The 11903-nt window shown below is 33.2% G+C and overlaps 2 protein-coding genes across 9 annotated transcripts; one reads left to right on the top strand and one right to left on the bottom strand.

Annotated features, from left to right (window-relative positions):
* Positions 1-524: 524 nt before the first annotated feature.
* Positions 525-6685, top strand: LOC142505135 (kihadalactone A synthase LFS-like). Of its 8 annotated transcripts, none has more exons than XR_012804381.1 (11): positions 526-701; positions 1526-1721; positions 2753-2851; positions 3098-3149; positions 4065-4186; positions 4265-4365; positions 4447-4505; positions 4932-4988; positions 5464-5509; positions 5996-6247; positions 6386-6685. XR_012804381.1 is itself a non-coding variant. In XM_075617979.1 (11 exons), the coding sequence occupies exons 1-10, from the start codon at positions 552-554 to the stop codon at positions 6023-6025; spliced, it is 912 nt and encodes a 303-aa protein (XP_075474094.1). In that variant the 5' UTR covers positions 526-551; the 3' UTR covers positions 6026-6070; positions 6168-6247. The 8 variants fall into 8 exon arrangements, 4 of the variants coding, with proteins under 4 accessions (XP_075474094.1, XP_075474096.1, XP_075474093.1 ...); XM_075617979.1 differs by lacking the exon at positions 6386-6685 and having other exon boundaries at positions 5996-6070; positions 6168-6247; XM_075617978.1 differs by having other exon boundaries at positions 527-701; positions 6168-6247.
* A 3990-nt stretch (positions 6686-10675) lies between these two features.
* LOC142504873 (uncharacterized) lies at positions 10676-11278 on the bottom strand. Its single transcript, XM_075617717.1, has one exon. The coding sequence runs from the start codon at positions 11276-11278 to the stop codon at positions 10676-10678; it is 603 nt and encodes a 200-aa protein (XP_075473832.1).
* Between the last annotated feature and the right edge of the window lie 625 nt (positions 11279-11903).

Genomic DNA, 11903 nt, shown 5'->3' with positions numbered 1-11903 from the left:
TAAATACTCCATCTTTGTCATATATTTCATACATCACACTTGATAGATATCATATTCATAAAATAGAATGCACTTTCAAGATGCCTTAGTAGTGAAATGGTAGACACGCGAGTCTCAAAATCTCGTACTAAAGGGGTCTAGTAATCACAATTAGCTCGTCTTAATTTCGGGCATAGTTTATCGGCCAATCCATTTGGGACTTAAACGGGTCTTGAATTATTCATTTGCATGGTTTGTCAAACGCAGTTTACAAGTTTTCAGGTTGGATTTGAGCACTTTCCAATTTTTACAAGTTTTCAGGTTGGATGTGAATTATTCATTTGCATGGTTTGTCAAACTCATAGATAATGGTGTGTATTGAATAAACTTTATGTTTTATGACAATAAAGGTCGCAATCGCTATTATTGGATGTGCGCTAGATAAACTTTTTCTTTTATAATGAGGAAAGTCAGTCATTGTTACTTTTCAATGTACGCTGAATAAATATCGATTGATACGAAATAAATAATGAGAAGGTCCATCCATTGTGACAAATGTAATTTAGTTATTTATGTTCAATGCAAACAAACTAAAAATATTATTTGCAGGTATGTCGGCTAAAGCAAGCACGCAACTTCCCGAATCGGCCACTGTTTCAGCTCTGAAATGCATCGATCTTTCTAGCCCTGACATTCAGTCCTCCGTTTCACTACTCAAACAGGCAAAATCCCTAGCTTAAATTACTCTATTTCAGTGTTTCACACGAATTAGTCGACTTATGTTTGTATGATCCTGTTTACTGAGCGAAAACAGTGACGGGGGTTGATCAGAAGCCCTGCGACTTTTGTGGGTTTTCCGAACTTTTTTTTTTTTTATCACTGCATCTGAAGAAATAGTTTTTTTGTGCTAAAGAAATTGTATCCAACTATTACTGTTTTCATCGCTCGTTTTGCATTATTTTTCTGCTTCACATTATGTGTGTTTCTGTTGTTCTTTGGAGTATGGATTTTTTTGGGTGAGTGAGAGAGGGATGATAATTGGGCTTTTGGAATTGATTGGATTGATTGGATTCCAATATAAATTTTAAGAAACTGTGATTATTGATTCTCTTGATTTTGTTATAATCATCAGCCTCGTTATTGATGGGAAATATTATAAATAGCACTCATAATATCTATCACAGACTTCATAATCTTACGTTGATTTGTGATAATCACAATAATATCGAATTGGAGCTTTTTATTTTTAAAGTTTTATATGTGAATAAAAAATGAGCCACTTGGCTTGATTTCCTAGAAGATTTTTCATGTATTATTTTATTTCTCATTTCATGTCAATGTAGGAGAACTGCTACCAGAGGTGATTTGCGTTAGTTGTGGATTAAACTTGATACTCTTTCTGTTTAACTTGATGGACTACAATGTTTGTTTAATTGTTTTCATAAAGGTTTAATTTTGAACTGAGATGCCACTCTTGTTTCTCTCTCTCTTGTATATCAAAAGCCGATTTTGTATCCTCACACATTAGCTTATTAATGAAGTTTAGGCTTGCTTAGATACTGGGTTCTTCTATGTTATCAATCATGGAATTGACAATGAATTCATGGAGGAGGTTTTCTTCCAAAGCAAAAGATTTTTTGATTTGCCCATGGAAGAAAAGATGAAGCTTTTAAGGAATGAGAAAAATCGAGGCTATACTCCTGTTTTTGATGAACATTTGGATCCTGTCAATCAAATTCATGGTTTGTGCTATTCTCTATAGCTTTTGTCTTTTTGAGGTTATGATATTGTATTTGTAATATACATTAAGGAAGTGGCCCTTTAGAGAATCATCATGATATCTTTGGTATGGCAGTACTATGGCTCTTTTGGTTTTCAAAATATAATTTCCTACACGGTATTAGTATATTAATAGCTCGATTGTCTAGCTTTTGTCTATTTTTTTAGATTATTTCTAAAATACCCGTCGGTTTAAAGTGATATTGGTATGCACACTAATATTTTACATTCCATTAGTGTTTTAGTTCTTGATGTGTTTTTTTTAATATCTCAGACTATGCATTAATTATTTTAATGATATCATACATTAAAATGTTACTCTCTCTATTGCTATGTATATCTTATGCTAATATCCTTGTTCCTTTGACGTTTTATACTTTGAATTGGTAAAAATGTCTTATCAAAGCTTTTAACAACAAAATAGTTGTATGGAAGATAATTTGTTGTCAGTTTGATAATTTTTTACTTATCTATTAATTTTAATATTATATACTATGATTATTTCTAATATTTCATTTGGAAAGCAATCATTTCAGATTTTATTCTACATGTATTGTGTGTGCCCCTTTAACTAGTATAAATGAACTCAGTTTATCAAATGTGTGGTTACTTCGGTGTCTCCGTCTAATAATTCTTATGTCATAGCAAATGGTCATTATTATAAGATAAAGGGATTTTGAATCTGGAAAATCTGAAGCCAAACAGTTGCCTAAGTTTGGGCTGCCCATAGAACTTGAGGAAAGAGGATTTTGTTACTCTTTCTCAAGTTTTTCTGCGACCTAAAATTGGTGTAGATTAGCCTCTTGTAGCTACTGTATGCTGGTCCAGCTTCTCACGCTGTGTTAAAAAGATCTACATGTTAATGGTTATAGTTGATGCGTGATAAATGAGGCCGTTGCATGATTGCTAGTCCGTTGGTCACAACCATCTGGATTTTTTTGTGGTTCATGTATTTAATTGTGTTTAAATCTTATTGTTTCGATTCATGTTTCAGGAGATTATAAAGAGGGATATTACATTGGCATTGAATTGTCTGAAGATGATCCTGATGCACAGAAACCATTCTACGGGCCAAACCTGTGGCCGCGTGCAGGTAAATATTTTAGGTTGGATTGATTTTTTGCATAACAATTGGTTCAGAAAATAGTTGTTGAATGTTGAAGCCACATTATGGTAACATGTGCATATTGTCAAAGTGAATCACAAACCATCCATGCACACCTTTTAAGCATGTCATAGGATACCAATCATTATGAAAAATACCAATTCAAAACAAGTTTGTACAAGTTGTGTTTTTATTGTGCATGCTTTGACTATCAATCATTCTTTACTGTTGTAGACATCTTGCCTGCATGGAGGGAAACTATGGAGAAGTATCATCAGAAGGCACTGTTAGTTCCAGTTGTCCTAAATTTTGCGATACACATTATTTATTATCACATAAAAACCTCCATGCAATTCCAATCTGGTGAATCTTTTCATTGTTGGAGGTTTAATTATAACTGTATAGTTCATCTCTATATGCTTTTTTGAATTATTTCCGATTTTTTCTTGTATTTTGTAAATTGCGGATGTTAGTGAAATAAAACATGAGAAAATCAGATGACGTATTCAAATAAAAGCAATGCATAATGACCTCTAATGGTTTCATGGTTAATGTAGTTTGATGTTACTATATGGCAATGGCACCTGAATTATTAGCATATGAAAAACGAACTCATATTCATGCCTTGATTGACAATGCTTCATCCCATATTTAAGCTCGTACTTAGTATCTAGTTGTCTGTGTCATAACTTTGATGACAGCCTATGAGCCTGCAACTTATTATTTTGTTCTGTGAGACACCTCTTATTCTGTCACGAGGAAGACTCATTTCGTCTATTGAATATATTTAAATGTTCTAAATTCTGGATAATAATGTAAGTTGTCTTCGTGGCAAGAAAATAGTTTCTAGCATGATGCTTAGTGGCAAGCCCGTAAATTTTACAATTAAGAAAAAACTAATGTTTTTACTTAAATGACCATGTGTTATTCAAGCAGACACCATTAGTCGTATGATCTTTTATTTAAATCATAAAGGCACAATATATGCTTTTAACATTCTCGTGAAGTTCTCTGAATATTAATCTTCTTTGTGTGACTGGTGATACATTTATTGTTTCTCCTCCTTTACATATTTATAAATTTTTTTTAAAAATCATCTTTTCTTCTTTCAGATTACCAGAATTTACAAATCCTTGGAACAGTATTCCATATGATTAATTTTCTTTTCTCCTTCTTCCCCTTTATATTTATTTGTCCACAGTGATGTAGCAAAAGCTGTTTCACGATTGATAGCCCAGGCACTTGATTTAATATTTGACTTTTTTGATCAAACCGAAATGCTTGGAAAACCCATTGCAGTCTTGCGGCTGCTACATTATTCAGGTGATGATTAATTTAAATTTAATGAAGAGTGGGTATTTCTTGATTGACACTATTTAAGTATTTGTGACTGTACTTTAGATCAGGTTTCTGAGCCTGCAAAAGGCATATTTGGAGCTGGGGCACATTCTGATTATGGTTTAATTACTCTTTTGGCTACAGACAATGTCTTTGGCCTTCAGGTATGAATTAAGATAAAAACTTTAAAATACTCTTTCGTTAATTTTCCTCGAATATGTTCTTGAACCTTGTAATATACACAGATATGTAGAGACAAGGATGCTAATCCTCAGATATGGGAATATGTCCCTCCATTAAAAGGGTAGCTTTATGTTCTGTTTCTTATCTTCTCAGGAAGAATTTTCCTTTCCTTATGTCAGTGGTTTTCTAGTCAATTATTGTCCATGCATGATCTGAAATATGCAGTTGGTCACCTAAAACATTTTATTTTTCCTGAAAACATTCTGCGATATTCATTTTTGAAGGATGCAAAGAAATCGTCTATTTCATTGTTCACAATTCTGGAGTGATTGGAGCGGTATCAAAATGTTATTTCTAACATTGGATTGACAATTTCAAAGGATTAGTGATGTAACAAGTCTTATGAATTGAACAAGTTGTGCATGTATTTTTAACCTGTATATACATTGAAAATTTTGGCTGTCTGAACTTCAAATGCATATTTAGATGTTTATCAATTTAGTGATGATGCTTTCTCAATATCTTATTGCTGGTACTTGATTTTCAGGGCATTTATTGTAAATCTTGGCGATATGCTGGAACGCTGGAGCAACTGTACCTTCAGGTAATGTGCAAGTGTATAGAAGTAAGTGTTTTATTCCCTGATTTGGAGCAGACATTCGCTTAAAGTCGGCCGCTTGTTGACTTGATCGCAAAATATTGGGCATGTTTTGTAATGTAGCAATATAAGTTTTAGAAATGACTACAATCATGATGTAATTATTTGATTTGATTCTTTCATTTGGAGCAGCAATGAATACCTGTCTGCCCTATTTTGAATTCAATAAACTTTTCTGACTTTTGGTGTCAATGTGCTTATTTACTGACCATATATACACTACGCGATATTAAGGCATTGGTGCGAGTAGAAACTTGATTTTGTATTTCACAATTCATATTTTTGAATGCATTGGAGGTCCAAGTTTGTTAAATTTTCTCCATTGAATCTCGGTCGACTTACCTATTATAGTAAATGTATGGATACTTTGAATATGAACTTGCTAGGTTATAAAAGTGTTTGCTTTTATTTCTCTATACAGGTCTACCTTACACCGGGTAGTGTGTACTGATCAAGAAAGATATTCTGTAAGGCTTCCAAAGTTTTTGAAATTTCTCTTCCTGTACTCTCACTTGGCGAGTTCCTCTTTGTCATGCAATATCTCTTATGTTTAATTTGTGCATGGTTGTTTCTTGTTTTTGTTTGGTTCATAACCGACCATCCATGCAACTCAGCAAAGGTTAGAAAACATAGGAACCTACTCCAGCAATGGGTGAGATCGTACTGCAATGGGATTTCTTGGCTAGACTAGGTAATAGTGCAGAACTTGTGGTCTGCATAGGCAAAGAGTATTGTACCGATTCTAGCCATGAACGAACCATTGATCTGATCTTGTCGGAGTGGGTCATGAATTGAAGTGGATTTACATCTTTTCAATTTGGGATCGAAACACAGCCCTTTAAATTAAGAGCACGTGGGAAAGTTCACAAGTTTTTGGTTGATCTTCTCTGCCGTCGTTAGATACCACATAGAGTGTAAATAAAGTGATATAGCTTCTTTTGCAATGTGAAAAGGTGTCTATTTGGGAGAGGCCGAATGTGTGAGCTCAATTCCAAGTTCTGGTGATATTTCACTACGGATTGGACTGGGTATTGTCTGTGTCTGTTCTGCATCCACCTTAATACTTTTTTGTATGGTACGGTGAAGACAGGATGTCAATCAATCTTGATTAATGTTCTTCGACAGATAGCTTATTTTGTTGAACCTAATCACGATTGCATTGTAGAATGCCTGCCAACATGCCAATCACAGAAGAATCCTCCAATGTGAGTACATCCATAGTGCTAGCTCTTTTTATTATGGTTTATTCTAATATCACTGCTCCTTTTGCCAATATTGTTTTCCTTTCGCATGTTAAATCTCTAGATTCTTATTTTATATAATGCAACACAATGCTTTTTTAGGTTTCCTCCAATAAAATGCCAAGATTACCTAGATATGAAGTACAAAGATACTCATGCTGACTTGAACTCCTACCACGTTTCTAAATGAGGTTACTGATGTGGAAGGTGATGCCACCTCAGGAATTTCGATATGCATAGACTGGGCAAGTGTTTCCTCTAGTAACAAACATTGATTTATGTAAAAATATACTTATATTGGCCTAAGAAGTGAAAATTAAGTCAAACTTATGTCTTGACGGATTTGTGTATTACACTGTTTGAGTTTACACGTTAATCTTCTATAAATGATGTTTTTGTTTTTGAGTTGGGAGAGATGATTGTCACTATTGAGTCTCGAACTTGACCTGAAACCTCGTCATAAACTTGGGCTCTAGTGTCAGATCTTTAAGTCATCGACTACTTTTGATTGAACCCTGGTATTCACAGGAAGTATTTTGCATCTAGCATTACGAGACTCTTATCCTATGTATGCTTAATTGTCTCTAAAGTTCCTATTCGACATGTTGCATTGTAGAATGTCAGTGGCTTTGGGACCCTAAACTGAGTTACATTAGATTCAATTTGTGGTTGCCAGTCAATGTTGTTGAAATTACCATAACTGAAAATGCATTATATCCACAATTTTGACCTTAACTGCCTTATCATATTTTGTACATTCAATGTTTATCACCCTCTGGATTTTGGAAACTAAACTTTTTCAATTCCTGTATTCGTTGGTAGAATTCTGACTCCACCGGTACGGTGGATATTCAGACATGTTAATACTTAGCTCAATTTCGAATCTTGAGATGCAACAGTCAATAACCTTGCTGTTTACGTCATTACTTACACGAACATAACCTCTCGGCTCAGTCAGTGTGGCGACGAGTTCTCTTGTCTCACTGGCTTTCGAAGTCGTAAAATTTCGCGATCATCATCCTTAGCCAGGATCCATCCGCTCCCTTTTGAGGCATATGAACCCCCTGCTTGTGAAATTTGGAAAAAGTACTACTTCAAACTGTCAAAAGTATTGTGTAGGATAAAACGTTTTATCGTTCGGATTCGGAAAATGTCTCCATACTTTTGGGGGCAAATAGGAGGTGGCTAACTATTTCCAAGTTAAGAACCATTATTTGCACTTAAATGTGGCTTTGGCTGGCTCGATGTAAGTTTATATGGAAGTAACCTATTGGTAGCTGCTATCACCAAATAGAAATATAAGAATCTTTTGAAATATGATGCATGGCTGGATAAGAATGATTTCCCAATGAATAGAGCCTATCAAATAAAGAATGAAGGGGGCAAGAACAAAAAACATTCAACGCCCCTTTTTAGTGCGACAGAGACTTTTATTTAATAATGGGAAATTATGGCCACAACCTATTCAACCTAGTATTTATTAGTTGGTTAGTGGTATGTTTCTTTGCCATAGCTTTTCTGTCTCGAAGATATCTGTGTGCGGTTGGTTGAGGTACTATTTTAGTGGCATATTTGAAAGTGGTCTCAGACGGGTCAGCATATTTGGGTAACCGAGTTTGTTTAAAAAAATTTTATTATTATATTATTTCAATGATGCATGCATGATTGATGAGTTTATGCTGTTGAATTTTGAATGATTTATATTATTTGTAATAGTTTATTATATTTGATAAAATTTGAAAGATTCATGTATTATTTATAACGTTTTATATGTGATTAATGAATCTTGAAAATGTTATATTATTTATAATGATTTATATATGATAATATATTGATGAATTTTGAAATACTTATATTGTTTATAATAATTTATGTATGAGTTTTTTAAACAAAACGTGCCGGGTCTGGTGGGCAGGCCTACCCCGTTTTCGGCAGGATAGGATAGCAGTATCTGGTACGTTTTATAACTTTAAGTAACGTGTTTTGTTTTAGATCATATATTAAGTATTCAAAGTTTGGTTTTTGTGTGTTGATTTTTTGGCTTTGGTTTTATTTCGTCGAAACATATGTAATACCGAAAAATGTTGATGTCCCTCCGAAAAATATTGGTCTACATGCTGACGTATTCGACACCATACCAAGAATCAAAATAGTTGGAAATTAAAATTTTATATATCAAGACTAAAGTTTGACAAATAGATTAAATACAAAATTAAAAAGTGACCAAAAAAATTAATTTTCAGTATAATATATTTATTTATTATATATCACGAGGATTTTAGATTAACTAATTTTGGTGCCTTTTGACATAAAATATAGTATTTGCTTTCATATGTATTGAAGCTAGAAAGAGCATGATTCCAGTAGTTTTTAATCGAGATAATAAAAAAAATGTGGGGAGAATTTGTTTAAAGTTGCATAATAATAGGAAGTTTCTTCCCATGAGATCGGTACTTAACATCTCGAACCGTCAGAAACGATCGATAACTACGACTATAATTTAACACAAAAATTTTATGAGATGATCTCATGTGTTTATTTTGTGAGACGAGTCTCAAACTCGAGTCATGAAAAATATTATTTTTCATTGCAGATATAGATCGGATTGATACGTTTCACGAATAAATCCTCTCACAAAACACTTACTAAATAATTAAAAGAGAAAAAACAATAAATACGAACCACGAATTTACTTAAAAAATCCAAAAGTCTAATTCCATTTTGGTCATTGCAATAAATTTACAAAATTAATCTATCATTTTAAAATCATACCAAACACCATGTTATTTATCCCATCATACTATTAATCCATATATCTCATTTTTTAATCACTCTAATTACTAATCATTTATTTATCACATCACACGTATCAAACGGAACGATAGATAATTAAATATTTATAATTATAATTTACATTTATTAAAATTAATTTAAATATATTTATTAGAAATAAATTTGTAAATATGAATTTACTTTAATAATTAAAATAGCAATAATATTTTGAATGTTAATGTTAAATAAAGTTTAGTAATAATTATAATATTATTGTTTTTTTAAATAATCATAAATATTTTTAAAATAATTTGATAGATAATTAAATATTAATAATTATAATTTACATTTATTAAAATTAATTTAAATATATTTATTAGAAATATATTTGAAAATATTAAATATATTTGAAAATATTACGGTAATCATTAAACAAAATAAATTAGAATTCAATAAATATTTATTTTCATAAAATAATTAATTAACAAGATTAGAAATTTATAAAAATTTAATTTAAGATAGATTTGCATTACAATTTATTTTCTTTAAAATGATTCAAGATAATAAAAATATATGAAATTAATTTATAAAAAATATAATAAAAATTTAAATATTATATTAATTTATCATTATCACTATTCTAGAATTATATATTATCAGATCTTTGAGGAGGAATATTTAATCACACAAATAACATAAATAGTGAGGGCTTTTAATCATAATCAAGGGCCTCCATGCTAAATTAAAAATGAACCAAACATGAGATAAGAGATGATTATTTAATAATCATTCCCTTATCATGGCTACCAAACATAGTCTATATATATAATTATGAGAAATCGAAAATCAGCTATCTTTTGGCGATAATATACAAGGATGACAATGAGTCGGATTTAACTTGAGAGCCGACCTAATACTACAATTGTGAAGGATTTGTACAATCACAACCGGTTTTAACATAAATTATCAGACTTATTAGATTTATAATTTTAAACTCACATTTCAATAAATACATACAAGAGTAGGTATCTTGTGAGACGGTCTCACGAATCTTTATTTGTGAGATGGGTCAACCCTACCGATATTCACAATAAAATGTAATACTCTTAGCATAAAAAGTAATATTTTTTCATGGATGACCCAAATAAGAGATATGTCTCACAAAATACGACTCATGTGACTGTCACCCAAGTTTTTGCGTACCTACAAATAAACAAAAAAAAGTGTAGGTTGTTAAATAATATGACTTAAATGGGCCAGGTCGGGTCATCGTCATGATCCAAATTCTTTCGGGTAGAAAAACCAATATATGTTATCGATCTTATACACATCTAGTTTATCAAAACGAGTCGTGTCCGAGTCTGATACCATAGCAAATGTACCCTTAATTCCATATATCGTGCATGAAAAGTGACATCTCAACCATTTGGCAGACTGGAACACGTTGAGTCACGAGTTCGAGTGGCCTTATTTGTTGCAGCAATTAATTATTGCATGCAAATCGTGGTAAAAAATAATAATAGAAGTCTTACACAGGACCACAATTACCCTGGAATTAAGATGTTGAAAGAACAGTGGGAAAGAAACAAATTAAATTACAAGTTGCTTCGAGCTATGGATCTATCGAGCCCATTTGTGATATGGTGATGGAGATTCCAACGCCGCTATTCTCTTCTGGTTCTTCAAATCCTTGTAGAACTTCTTGATGAACACCTCTGCATCTTTGTCCACCTGGTGGTTTTTGTCAGCATCTTTCAGCTGGGTCTCCAGAGAGTCCGCCGCCATGCAGGTTCCACGGGGCGCTGGGGAAGCCTCCGGGGTGTTTTCATCGTCGTCGTAGTCTTTCAAGATCTCGAACACCTTTTGCACGACATTAATCTCTTGCGCCGTATGGCGGCGGAGGCCATGGTATTGGTGGTGGCGATGATTCTTGTGCTTGGAAGTGTTGTAGACGGGGGTGTTGCTGCAGCTGAACTCATACTCCCGGGGCGAGATGAACGACATGCGAGCGTCGTCGGATCGGCAGGTGAGGGCCGCGAAGTAGGTGTGGTGGCTGTGGAGGATGAGCTTATTGATGGCCTTGCTCGCTAGTTTGCCTTGGCTGAGGAGCATGTGGAAGTCCATCAGTAGCTTGCTCTTGCACACGCCTTTTCTCATCATGTAGAGCATTATTTTCAGCATGTTCCAATACTTCTTGCCTATCTCCTTCGGGCTGTTTTCCATTTCCACCTTTTTTTTGTTTTGTTTTGTTTTTCTTTTGTTTGGATCGAGAGGAGTGAGTTAGCTGTGGGAGAGATACGCAGAAATTAGTTGATTGTTTGGTTGGTTGGTTCAGTGTTGAAAAATAAAAAAAGGGGGTTATTTATAGGGATGTCAATTTTTCGCACGGGTTTGGGACCCGTGGGGGAAAACTCGAAACGAAGATGAGGATTTCCGATTTTTTCGAGTTCGGATATTTTTTTAAATCCCCGATGCAGTTTGGGGTGGGTATGTGATTACTATCCTCATCCTCGAACCCGGCCCGAAAATAATATTAATAATAAATAATAATATTATTAGTATAATATTATAATAATAATAATATTATTATTTTTTAAAATATTAATAATAATAATATTATTAATATTGATATTAATATTATCACTAATAATAATAGATAATAATAAGTTTTAGTTTGAGAAAATCTTCGAATCCGCTATCGTTTTATCATATTAATATTTTGAAATGGGGATGAGGGCGGGGATGGAAAGTTAATCCCAGAAATTTCGGGTCTGGGGATTCCCCAAACCCGAAAAAGCGGGGATCGGGGCGGGTATTGTTAAGATTGAAACTTGGACCTAACTCAACC

Source organism: Primulina tabacum, chromosome 10 (genome assembly GCF_025594145.1).
Source record: "Primulina tabacum isolate GXHZ01 chromosome 10, ASM2559414v2, whole genome shotgun sequence".
Classification (NCBI taxonomy): Eukaryota; Viridiplantae; Streptophyta; class Magnoliopsida; order Lamiales; family Gesneriaceae; genus Primulina; species Primulina tabacum.
The sequence above is the reverse complement of the archived record's forward strand: the minus strand, read 5'-3'. Positions and strand labels throughout refer to the sequence as shown.

Coding starts and splice junctions, on each gene's coding strand:
- LOC142505135 (XM_075617978.1), top strand. CDS start 552: ATGTTCAATGCAAACAAACTAAAAATATTATTTGCAGGTATGTCGGCT. Junction 702..1,525: donor CCGTTTCACTACTCAAACAG/GCAAAATCCCTA, acceptor AATGAAGTTTAG/GCTTGCTTAGATACTGGGTT. Junction 1,722..2,752: donor TCCTGTCAATCAAATTCATG/GTTTGTGCTATT, acceptor TTCATGTTTCAG/GAGATTATAAAGAGGGATAT.
- LOC142504873 (XM_075617717.1), bottom strand. CDS start 11,278: ATGGAAAACAGCCCGAAGGAGATAGGCAAGAAGTATTGGAACATGCTG.